Raw genomic sequence first — 13,153 nt, 5'->3', positions numbered from 1 at the left:
AACAGTAGTTCGATGTGGAGTTTTAAGAGTTTTGTTTGGATTATGTATTGATATTGGTCGAATGAGGCGTTAGGGGCTGACGTTTTAAAGAAAAATAATTGGTAAACGAATTTTTGCACTTTATTCAACGTAAAACGTTTCGAAACTTCTTTGGCTTATTTAAAGAACTTTAAATTTAACAACGCCACATACATGCGTGTTACAAGATGTGGAGTTTACAGCTTTTGAGGTATATAACTATTTGTGATTAGTTTTAATGATAGACGCATTTGTCTGACACGTTATCTGAAGATTATGGGAAACGTTGAAAGGCAAATTCTATTATACTATCGACAAGCTTCGGCACAACAGGGCTTTATCATGATCAAGGTAAGAATACACGTTTAAGATAAAACGCTAAAAGTTTAAAATAAAGGCAAGGAAAATCGATTTATAATTTTTCTTATATAAAGACTCCATTTTGCAGTCTAAACCTAACGGCTAACAACACGGAGTAACGGCAGGAGCAAATTTATGGCACGAAATTCTTACCGGGGGTGCTTAGCTGCTGGATCTTGGAGAAGTTTTGGCTCATCCGACTTAACTTCTCCTGTTGCTGCTCCGTTTTGGCGAAGAATTTCTAAAACACAAACATTAATTAAAAATTGACAATGATTGACTATTTACATCAACTTTGCTAAAGCGGACGGTTACCTTATTATCCAGTTTTTCACCTTTTTTATAAAATTTGACTTAAATGTAATGTATTACTAACTCGAAACTAATCTGATAGCCAATTTTATCACCACCTAAAAAAGTGGGCATCCATTTTAAGGCACGCATGCTCAAACAATCAATTAACTATCAAAAACATTATATACCATCCTGTTTAAAAAGGTTTTTCATATTATTTTGTCATAACCCTGTGACGTAATATCATACGTAACAAAAACTTATGCCACACTTTCTAAAAACGTTTAGAAATGACATTTAGAACAACAAAAAAATCAATTCAAAAAAAATTATCAATTTTAAAAAATAGCAAAGCGTATTTGAAAGAAAAACTCCCCCATCAACAAAAGTAAAAAAAAAATTCCAAATTTTTTTAAAGGTTTTAAACCCACCCAACCGTGTTAACAAAACTAACCTGGTGTGCTTGAAACTGAGTCTCCATGTCGGTTTCTGGGTGCGAGTGTGACGTCAATAATCGCTCGGCGTCGTCCAGCCAATCATTGAGCGACTCTATGTCGACGTCAACAGTCTGGATCGGCTTGAGCATGTCAGAGAAGTTGGTGGAAAGCTTGCTCACCGTTCGGCGCGCCTGGATTGAAAAATATGTAATATGGAGGCTGAAATCTAAAAAAAAATCACTTTGGAGGGTTTGAACCTGCAACCTTTGGAATACATGACGGGCCTGATGATTAAGTATTAACTGGGATCAGGCCTAGAAAATATAAAGCTTGCTCGCTATTCGATTACATCGGCTGAAAATCTAAAATAAATTCTTTTAAGGGCATGAGATTTGAACCTACAACGCTTGGAATAAATGACGTGGGTGAAAAAAAACATAACGCTGAAATTTTAACGAAAATATGTAATATTTGGCTGAAATCTAACAAAAATCACTTCGGGGAGAAAATAGGATTTAAACGACCAACCCCTAAAATAAATGAGGCAACTACAACACAAAGGGATTAACTGAAATCAGGCCAATAAAAACTGTGTAGCAAGAGTCGAACTCTAGTTGTTTTTAACCAACTCGACAGCCCAGGTTTTAACAACAGTGGTTATTAAACTTCAACACGTATCCCTGGAAATGTTAGCTGAGCCTTCTTTACAACGTAAGAGAAAATGCTGCGTCTGGGATTATCTAAACTTCTTCTAAAGCCGGGGTTCTTAAACTTTTTTTACCGTGGACCCTTTAAATTTTCTTTCATCTCGCGTGGACCACTGTAGGCCAATTTTTTTTTTTAATGACGTCATAAATTGACGTCACAGTACAAATAGAATTCATAAATTTGCTGATTTTGTTCCAAAATTGTGAAAGTGAAATGCAGTCTAAATAAAAATTCAGTGCAAAATCATTTTATTTTTAAATAAATTGATTTTTTTAATAAATTGATTACTTCTTAAATAAAAACTAATATTCCAGTTAGACCCTCATGGACCCCCAAGGGGGACCCCAGTTTAAGAACCCCTGTAATCTAAAGCTAAAACTAATCCAACCTAAATCTACCACACAAACTTCCGAACAAGATATAGTTAGAAAAAGAAAAAATTATTCAACTTAGTGGCGTTAACAAACCTTTAAAAGCCTGTCTTTGACGTCGGTCATGGTCTTAAGCATTACATCCACATCAGCTGCTTCGGTGTCCTTCACAAGACTTTGTGCGACTTTACTCAGTTCCTTGAACTGTTCTTCAACCTGGGTCGTCTCTTCGCTCACGTCCTGAGGAGCAAAAAAGAGGGGTTTACAATATTTAAGGAAGACTTTCAAACATCCGAATTTAGGTTTAGCTACTGAAGAAAAAAAGTGTCCATGTGACTGCAATCCTATTACATAGATCCCATTAATTAACGAACCTCCAAGTCCTGTATATGTCCCTTTATAGTACTATAGTCGACCGGCACCGACTGGTTCAATCCAGCCTCGACGTTGTTCAACCATTTGTCAAGGTTTTCGATGCCAAGCTCAAAATCACGTCGTCGCTTTTCAATCTCTTCCTCTTTTGAAAACTTCTCGCATTCCTACATAAAGAGCTCCCTTTGTATATGGCCGTATTTGTCTAATTCTAAATAAAGAAATCAGGTGGCACTGTATAAAGACAAATTGTATTAGATTCTCGACAAGCTTTTGCACAACCGTGCTTCATCAGGTTACTTTGATTACGGAAGATGCTGTCCAAACCTAATAGGTGCATTATCTTTTTGTGTTAACACACATTCCTTCAGTATGGGTAAGTTATTTATCCGTGTTAGTTTTCCAAAGATACACGATAAGCGATTGTTCTAACGATCCTAATTTAAGAATTATAAGCAAGAATTATTTTTCTGTTAAAAACACAAAAAATATTTGGGTAAAAAATATAGTGCCATAATGTGGGCCTGGCACCATATGTTTAAACAAACCTAATAATAAGGCATCGGATTATATATAAACATATCACATACACTTTACGAAAATAAAATAATCTTAACGTTGAGTTTTGGTGAAAATGTCACTAAGATGTTTGAGTGACCAAAAATTGCCGGGATCCAAGATAAATTCCTGTTTTAAATTATTTAAAATTTAAATTATATTATTGCGTCTACAGTTTAAGTTCGGCTTGGAAGTAGCGGAGCAAACCAACAAAGATATGTTCAAATAAAAACAGCTTTAACTGTAGCAAAAACTGGTAAGAGCCAATGCTACCAAGCTAGTTATTTTTCACGATACAATAAAATCAATAACAGAAACCATGAATGTCAAATAAATACTCTAAAGCAGGGGTTCTTGAACTTTTTTTACCGCGGACCCCTAAATTTTTTTTTTGCTTTGCATGGACCCCGGTAGACAAGAAATGCTCCAAAATGAGGTCATAAATTGACGTCACAATACAAATAGACTTCATGACTCTGTTATTTCGGTCCGAAAAATGTGAAACTTAAATGGAGTCTAACTATACATTGAGTGCAAAACCGTTTAATTTTTAATTAAAGTGTTTACGTTTAAAAATTAATTACTTTAAGTATACACTAGTTCTTTAATTAGGCCTTTATGTACCCCCTAAAGCTAGTTCACGGACCCCCAAGGGGTCCATGGACCCCAGTTTAAGAACCCCTGCTCTAAAGCACCGCTGCTTGTATGAAGCTGATTTACATAATAGACACAAAATGGCGACTTTATATCGGAACCTTATTGTCTCACCTGTAGGACTCGGGCAGCGGGTGATGCGAGAATGTCCATGTGTCGGTCGATGTCTTCAGCAATCTGATCCTCACAAACTTCGGCCAAATATTCGCCGCTCTCGGTCAGAACGTTGAACACTTTCTCCATACGCTTCCAGTCGCCAAAGAATTTCTAAAAAACAGCAACTTGCAATAAAGGATGTAATAGTTTCGTGTGGCGAGTTTTATGAACAAAGCTAAAGATTGGGATTGTAACAAAAGTTGTTTTTCGTAAAAAAATTTCATAATTTTTTGTAAAAAGATATACGCAATGTCACTTAAAAGCGCTCCAAAAAGTTGATTGAATTTCGCATTGAACAGCAAGTATGGGTTTACGTACATTACGTACACGGACAATGCCGCTTAATTCTATTTTTGCCTATGATGTATAAGTAAGATTTTTTTTCCTTAGCGCAAACTTTTATTTGTTTTTACTATGTTTTTTCCCATTTAAGTAACTTAGGACTTAATCTGATGATATTCAGCGCAAAGGCGCAAAGCATGCTATGGCAAGTTGTGCCGTGTGATTTATAAACTGAAGTGCAATTTATGCTAAATTATAATACAAATAGTGTTATTTCGAGCAATATGAGAATACCTGTTATGTGCTTCGTGTTTCACGTATCCTTTTTAATTAAAGTTTGCCGAATTATCCAAATAAACAATTTTTTGGCGAACAGAGTAGGTTTTTACAGCATTTGCGCACTAACAGGTGATTTTAAGAATAATTGTGTTATGACGTCATGTTCTCTAAAAATGTTATCCCCTCGACAAAAAAACATCTCGGATTTTGCTCTTGCTCCTCGCACCTTTTTCTCCTCCTCAGGAGCAACGAGAGCGCTCTCAGCCTTCACAAGCCACGGCTGGAATTGCTCGACGCTCTCCTCATATTCCCGCCACTTTTCTGCGGCGTCTTCAAGCTGCTTGCGAGCCTCTACGATTTCACCGCACACTGCCTTTGCCTGGATTGACATAAAATTAGATGACATTGCTTTGAGTGTGGCTATTTAATGAATTGAATAAAGAAATAAATAGAAGAATGTCACACTAAATGTGTAAAATAAGAAGATATCTCCTCGCCCTACACGTAAATGACGACAGTGACTTCAAATGGGAGCATACATTCTTTAGAATTTTCTGTATTTGTCAAAATCAGTCATTTATAATTTCTGGTCATTTATAAGCAAAATATATTTCGCCACAAAATAGGGCACCATCAGTCTCTTAATTCGAATAAATCGTTTTGTTTAAAATAGCACAATTAATTAATCAGCACAGGTTGCTGATATCTTATTACGGAATTTAGTTTTCGTTATAAGGGTTATCGATTGGTTTTACGAAGTTAGCAACTGAAATTAGAAAAACTACATTTTTCGAGAATAATTGGTTTGTAGCAAGGCGTAATGGGAATGATGTTAAAATAGTTCTAAACGTTTAATGTTAACGACCTGGGCTTAAATATTTATTTCAAGCCAATGGAAAATACGTTTTTCCTATATTTGATTCGTCTTAAATAGTTGGAACTAAAAATATAGGGTGAAACTTTATGTAAGGAGATGAAAGATACACACAAACATATGTGTTTAGTAACATCTGTTATCTAGCCCCTCGGAAGTTGCTTTATGACCAACGATTACGGCTTCCGTATCAATAGTACACCGAAAAGCCATCGCAGACTCGCCGAATATGTCGATCTATGATGCAAGCAGAGCAAGCCAGAAAAACAACTGGCCTGCAGTGAGGTTCGAACTCACGACCTCCGGTCATGCCGGGACCGTCGCTCTACCAACTGAGCTAAGCAGGCTCAGAGAGGAGCGAGTCGAGAAACAACCATGCGCCAATACTTGCACAAGTTTATGTAAGGAGTAAAGAGCTATAATGTTTGCAAGCACAACGATTAAATAGGTGCATCAATTTTAGTTGTTCTTCTTTTCAAAGACACAGAAGTAATCGACGATACACTCTCCAACAATATTGCGACTTCCAATGGGCGTGAGTTCGAACCACACTCAAGCACATTTTTTTATCCTTATAAACCGGCGCAAACGTGTAAAAACTACAACACACCGATCACTTTAAGGATCAGCGTCGTTTACCTGCTCTTCCTTGTCCGATAGAAACTTCTGGACAGCTTCCCTTTCTACGTCAGTCATTGTGTCGTCACTGCGCAGATACGCTTCACCGAGCTGACGCGCTTTTGATGACATGTACTCGAGTTTGTCCAGAACGCGACGTTTCTCGACGTTGTCCTGGAAACATAATTTGGAATAAAGAGTGTTGTAATGAGTACCCCAAACAAATGCTCCTGCATACACACGGGGGTTGTTAGTTAACAAGCAGTGTTGTAATGATTTAAGTTAATGACTTTTAATGACTTAAGTGAAGTTATCTTACTGTTTTCAGATGACTTGACTTGACCAGACTTGGACAACTAGATAATTCTAGTTTTCTAATTCATTGAATTAGAGCAAAATGCGGCTAATTCTAATTCTAATCTAATTTATGAATTGCCTGTGTGCTCTAATTCTAGTTCTAATCTAATTCGGATTTTTCCAAAACTGCTACTTTGTCCAACGACATTTTTAGTCACTCAGTTGAAACACAGAATTTCAATTAAAACTCTTTGGTTGGAACGAGTTGTATGTAATTTTTACAGTATAAAAAGCATAAAAAGGCTTTACCATTCACATGCTTATAAGAATACTTTGCGATTAAATTAAATTGCTTGTATGTGATTCTAGTTCAAATTAGTTTTTTCAAGAATTCGGTAATTCTAATTCTAATCTAATTTGAAAAAACTCAAAATGATCTAATTCTAATTCTAATCTAATTTAGAAAAACTAAAATGCTCTAATTTTAATTCTAATCTAATTTTAAAAAGCTAAAATAAATCTAGTTGTCCAAGTCTTGACTTGACTTAGTCTTTTAGACAAATTCCTTAGGTTGAAATAATGTGTTGTCGTTTCGCAATTTTTTTATAAAACTGCGTTATTTGTGTCAATTTGTGCACGAAAAAATATTAGCTTACTATTTTTCGTGTTTTGTTATTTTCTATGACAAGGACTTGAATTGGTTTGCTCGAAAATACTTACTTGACTTGGACTTAAGTTATTTTACAAATGACTTGACTTGGACTTAAGTCTTTTCAAAATGACTTGTTTACAACACTGATTAACCTTTTTGCAGTGGAAATGCTGCGGCATAAACGGGCATAACAAGCCTATCTTTGCCCAACAATGGTTCACAGTGACTGATAAATAGCAACTGGTTTAAAAATAAACAAATGTTGATTAGATAGAAAACTTGCACAGAAAGGTGGCAACTAAAGTTGTTGCAATAAAAAACTATAAACGACATATGGGCAGCAATGCTTTGTTCTAATTAGCAATATAACAGCATATTTAAGTATTAGGGCAATATCCCACTGCATACAAGGTATCAAAAATGTCCCTTACAATCAAATATATATTTTACCTTACATTTAAACTGTTTAATAGAAACAGATCCATAAAATAAACAGAAATATATATTTTGCTATAAAACAGGGTTTTCTAGTTTCCATATTCTAAGCATTTCAACCCTTACGATGTAGTTCTGCAAGGTGTCGTGAACCGACTCCCTATCCCCACAACGTTTGGTCCATTCGGCCACCATCTTGTCAGCATTGCTCAGTTGCGCCATCAAGCGGTGCTTGGTTTCGGCGTATTCGAGCTGCGCAGAGCGCTGTGTTGAAGCGGTGGTCAGCGCTGTAAAGCACATTAAAGAGTTATTAATTAATTATTATGTTGATTAGTGGTTCTTAAACTGATGTCCACAAACCTCTTTGGGTCTATAAATTATTTAAGGGGTCTGTTTACCACGTTTTCAATTCATTGACAAAATATATATCAGCCGGGGAACTTTTTTGCTTTTTTCTCAAGATAATAGATCACTTGACAGCCCGTGTATTTATTATGGGAGTCCTTGTTTGAATCTTAGAGTAAATATTGTACAGTGATTTTTTATTTCTTTTTTTTTATGATGATGTGGTTCTCATTATTTCTATGTCCATTATAACGCACTCTATATAAGTATGTCAATTATAACACACTATATTAACTATAAAGTTGTCACTTTTGGTAAAACCGCAAACATATTTGGTGCTCATAGGTGACATAACCAAAAAAACAAAAACGTTTTTTTTTACTACGTGTCATACTAATTTATTACATTTCCAATTACAGTACTATAACTGCCCTGGATTTCGAACAGATTACAAAATTACTGCAATAGCTTCAAAAAATACCAATTTATTAAAATATCTATTAAAGCACATACTATTCAGACTGCACTGACACATATTGAAAGTTAGTCATTTTATAAGATATTTATCCATTCGTTAATTTAGTTAATAAACTGCTAAATCTATATAGTTCTCCTTGTGAATGCCAGAAAAGCCTGAAAATTGTTTGCTTTAATGTGAAATTACGTTGTCATTAACTTGCATAGCAAAGTCGCGACAATTGTAAAAAACGCTGCCCACCTGCAAATCTGTTTGACATTTCTTCCAGTTGTTCAAGTGGGATGCTGTGTCCCGAAAATCTATGAGCCCTACGCATTCTTTGAAAGGCTTGTAGCATTGGATTCATATCCTTAAAGATGGCCTGAGTAGAAAACAGACTTGCATTGACGATTTGTAACATTAATAGCAAGGATTGAAACCAGGGTTAAACAGTCACCAGAATAAGTTACAGTACTGATTGACAAACATCAAACGATTTAATAATTTTTGTTTGGAAACCAAGTGTTACGTTCATTGCAGAGAGTAACTCTTAATACTGTAGTTACGTTATTTCTATATCCTAGTCCACTATACAACATGCTAGTTTATCTATAAAAACAGAGGGAAACACAAGCCAGCAAAGCAAACTTTTCGTGTCGTTTTACAACTTGACTTATTGCGGTTGAAATATTTAAAATAACACATTTTAACTTCAAAACTAACAACATTATCCATATTCCAGATATTTTGCACCGAAAAGCCTATTCACAGCGATTTCCTTTATTTTTAATTCAATTGGTAACCTTCAAAACATTCGAAAGACACTTTAGGGTTTGTGACGTAACAATTCCAAGTAAAAAAATAATAACAAAATAATATTAAATAAAGGTATCCTAATAGGGTCGCTTAACAATTACCCGGCTAGAAAATAAACTTGCGTAGAAAAATTTGAACAATCAAGGTTAAAAAGAATATTTCTCAAGGTAAAAAAAGAAACAAGGGTCGCATTTGAGTAAGTTTCATTTGCTATATGTTTATTAAAAAATCAAAACATAATTGTAGATATTAGTGTAGAAGGTAACTCTGAAAGTAACTAAGACTAATTAAAGTAAGGTGTACCAATTCTAGTTCAGCTGATTAGCCATAAAACCAACCTAAGCCCAAACAACTATAAATCCAATTTTCGAACCGTTTAACAGCTTGGCTTACTTGCGGTTGAACTACAATAACACACTTCAACTTTAAAACTACAAACTTTCCATATTTAAGGGCCCAGTGTTTTAAAGGCACTGTTTTAGACTAGGAATGTCTTATTTTACATACTTAAAGTAGGTAAATTAGTATTAACCAAAGTAAGCTTCAAAAAACTTTTAAGGCAATCAAAAAATCGAGACATTTATTTGAACGTTTGTGACGTAACAATCGCAGTTCTAACCAAAACAAGTTCAAACTTAAACTAAATTAATATATTGAAATATCCTATCGAACCAAACCTTGTGTTCGTCCAGTTGTTGCTTGATGGCGTCAGCAATCAAATCGTCATCGCTGACGTCATCGTCGTATTCCGCTTCACTGACCGCGGCCTCAGCCTTGTGAATCCAAGCACCAACTTCTCCAAGTTGACCTGGCAGTCGACTGTCAAGCTCTCGGTGCCAACGCTTATGGAAAAAGTTTATTTTTATAAAACTTCACTTGTTTAGAACCTGATCTTAACATTTTTCCATTATTGCAATCCCCAATTATCTCGATTTTTTCTTATTTGCGTAAGGATTTTGCTTGACATAATATGGTGAGAGCATGATAAGATTTAAAGCAGTTTGTTTTCTGTTACATAGTTTTAAATGTGTTGCTAACATTTCGCTTTCTTAAAATGTTTTATCTCTTCAATGTTGAAAATAACGGCCCAAATAGACGTTAAAAGCGACATGCTTTATTTTCAAACGTTTCGGCAATTTCTAATGCCATCATCAGTGATTAAACTTATGAACAGATCCATTTAACTTATGAACAGATCCGTATATAGTGTTCCAAAGTTGTATCTCTTATTTCAGTAATAGGCTTTCTACTCTTGCACATATCGAAGAAGATACATACCATTTTGGCTAGAATATCAGGCTACAATATTTCAGACTGGATAAATCCATATATATTAAATAACAATTTGTCTTTCGCAAATTGCCAACTACTCCGTATATGCAGTGTTAAGCGAGATACAGCAGCATATTTCAGTAACAACATAGTTGTAAATCATATTAATCGTAGTGTACAGTATATATTTACAGAGACCCTTCAGGATTTTTTCAAGTCACCCAAGATTGGATCTTAAGCCCTTACCTTTGCTGAGTCATTTATTTTGAGGAGCAATTCTTCCATGGCCTTGATTTGGTCTTGGTCAAGGGTTTTAGCGCCGCCTGCCAACCATTTTTCACGCAACGCTTGAATCTAAAAGTGTATTAAACCTTTATTAAAAATAAACCAAAAGATATGTGGTTAGTTGTTGACGGTAAAACTTTAAGTAATATGTTCGAATCACAAATACTATTAGGTCACTCAAATGGCTGTATTTTTTAAGTCCTGGGGGGACAAGGCATTGTTATTTGCAGCCCTTAGCAGTAATGTTTTGCTATTTCGGACATTAGGACTCTAATATAGGTAGAGCTAGCATGAGACTACGTACCAAGTCTCTCTTGTGTTCCAGTTCTTGTTTAAACGCCTTCTGGTCGAGGTAATCCTGCTGTCTGTACTTGTGCCTTTTATGGACGTCGGCCATCGTCGATTCTGCTTCAGAAAGCCACGTCATCAGGTCCTCGTATTGTATCACATCCTCGTCAACCTGAAGGCAACGGATAAGTTTATGGGCTGATATTGTTTTGTATTTATGAGGGTATTACAGAATGGACTTCGTAGGTGGATAGAATTTTTTTTTTGACATGTCTTGTTAAGATATTAACTCTTTAACACGATACTAAAGTTCGTTGACACGATTTAAAGGAAATTTATTCGCTTTACGCAGCACGCATACATAGATTGATAAAATTATTAAACTTGTTTTTCGAAAATTCGGTGCAAAATACTCTAAAATTTAGCTTTCTAAGTATAGACGCTACATTTTATCATAAATCATCGCTGTAATTCACAAATTAATTTGGTATCGGATCGGCACCGAGTATCGGAGTATCGCTGGTCATCGGGTATCGGCTCCGATATTATCGGACATCCATATATACCTGTCAAAAAACGCACAACAAAGCTAATATATGGTCCCCTGGTGGACAACCTCTGAATTAAGACTTATTTTAATTATAGGAAAACTTTTTTAATCTTTATCCGCTAGTGTATATTTGACTCTTTAAAGCAGGGTTTCTTAACCAGGGGTGCTCGCACCCCTAAGGGGTGCGAGAACTATTCCAAGGTGGTAGGGGAATGCTGAGTCAGACACAGTAAATGTATGAATGGAACTTATTTCTTTGCTCAGTTAAATGTAAAACTAACTCACAATTTTGTATTGTGTTGCTGTGTTATCAGTTACCTTGTATAAAAATCAGTTACTTAAAAAAAAATACAATGGTTTTGTTAATTTGGCAATTTTAGAAGGGGTGCAAGAATTGGGTTGGTGATTTAAAAGGGGCGCAGCAGAGAAAAAGATCAAGAACCACTGCTTTAAAACAACAGTTGACGTAAAGGTTTCAACTCAACAAACAATATTGAATACACGCCTATGATGTTGTGTAGTAGTAAACACGTTAGGGCCGAGACATGTGCCCTGGTATCAGTTTCAACAACTTGTTCATACAAGGACACGTCTAATCTCTAGTTTGTGTCGGTAAATATTGGCATATTTGGAAGATAGTGTCGCGGCATTGATGAAAATGCATGACGTAAGCGGAACTAACATATTGTCACGTCAATCAAATAAAACTATTTAAATACAATTTCAAAATGTTAAAAAATAAAATAGAAAACTATAATTTGACTGACAACATTATAAATGCATAAAACACAAAAATATTATAAAAAGGTTTAAAAATATTAAGCAAGCTTGTAACAATTTTCGTAAACCACTTACTATTGTCAAAATTAACTTTTATTCTCACCTGGGGGGTTTCGTGACCCTCCTCACCGGCTGTACCGTATTGCTTCACAAACTGGGCCACATACGTCATAATGGACTTCTCGTCGGGTCGGTCGACGTCAACGTCTGCAGAAAAACAAAATATTAAAGATATGTCCCGAAAATAAATTTTCGGCCTATATAATTCAAAAGTCTGTCACACTTAGTAGAAAACATTTGGGTATTTCCTTATTTTGGTCCGATGTTAATGGCACAAAGTACGTTCATGCGCTCCTTTCTTATTGCGTGATTATTAGGGTCGTTTAAATAGTAAAGTTGTTTTTAGCCATGTTTTGCTTTAGTGTCCAAAGTTGAGTTGCTTTCACTTCTAGATAACTATATTTGATGGCACAATTACCTTCCCAGTTCGTAAAAGCCGTTTTGTTTTCGCTAAATGTCTTAAAAGGTACTGCATCATAGTATTGTTACAAAAATATGCCGTGCTTTTGGGATCAGCCTTTAACCGATAATACGTGCTTTCCTACTCGTAATAATATACAGGATGCGCTATCTTCCCTTAATCAGTTGGCTTAATTAGAATTTTTGTGCAATAAAGGTTCGTAATAAATGCACTTTTACAAAATTCCGCCGTTCATGCAATTTTTTTGCAAATTAAATTAAAACGTTGGTAAAACTCGCTCTAGACACGCTTTTTTTCAAAAGCGGAACATAATTCGCAGCAAAACATCCAAATAAAGCTCCTCGGCAGTTTTGTTGTGCTAAGACACCCAAGTCACGTGATAAAAATACAAAGCTCGGCGATTGAGCACTTCATTCATCCATTATCGACGTAACAATACGCAACAATGCCCAGAGTCGGAGTAACCAAGCGGGATTGTTAGCCAACAATAACCGCTCTGTTCGCGGTATTGTCA

At 35.5% G+C, this 13,153-nt stretch overlaps 1 protein-coding gene across 1 annotated transcript in view; it reads right to left on the bottom strand.

The window, feature by feature from the left end:
• The window catches only part of LOC146141129 (nesprin-1-like), a 340,733-nt gene that overhangs the window by 315,802 nt on the left and 11,778 nt on the right, over window positions 1-13,153 (bottom strand). The window contains exons 10-22 of the mRNA XM_083392820.1: window positions 12,262-12,365; window positions 10,838-11,000; window positions 10,502-10,602; window positions 9,661-9,825; window positions 8,429-8,549; window positions 7,492-7,652; window positions 6,003-6,155; window positions 4,716-4,868; window positions 3,887-4,039; window positions 2,563-2,727; window positions 2,285-2,428; window positions 1,127-1,300; window positions 532-619 (exon numbers count right to left, since the gene is read on the bottom strand). Of these exons, the coding sequence (XP_083248946.1) occupies window positions 532-619; window positions 1,127-1,300; window positions 2,285-2,428; window positions 2,563-2,727; window positions 3,887-4,039; window positions 4,716-4,868; window positions 6,003-6,155; window positions 7,492-7,652; window positions 8,429-8,549; window positions 9,661-9,825; window positions 10,502-10,602; window positions 10,838-11,000; window positions 12,262-12,365 (1,845 nt within the window). The remainder of the gene's footprint in view (window positions 1-531; window positions 620-1,126; window positions 1,301-2,284; window positions 2,429-2,562; window positions 2,728-3,886; window positions 4,040-4,715; window positions 4,869-6,002; window positions 6,156-7,491; window positions 7,653-8,428; window positions 8,550-9,660; window positions 9,826-10,501; window positions 10,603-10,837; window positions 11,001-12,261; window positions 12,366-13,153) is intronic.

The sequence above is a fragment of the Ascidiella aspersa genome, chromosome 6 (assembly GCF_963924565.1).
Source record: "Ascidiella aspersa chromosome 6, kaAscAspe10.2, whole genome shotgun sequence".
NCBI classification, from domain to species: domain Eukaryota; kingdom Metazoa; phylum Chordata; class Ascidiacea; order Phlebobranchia; family Ascidiidae; genus Ascidiella; species Ascidiella aspersa.
Note: the sequence above shows the minus strand (reverse complement) of the source record. Positions and strands in the feature narration are given on the sequence as shown.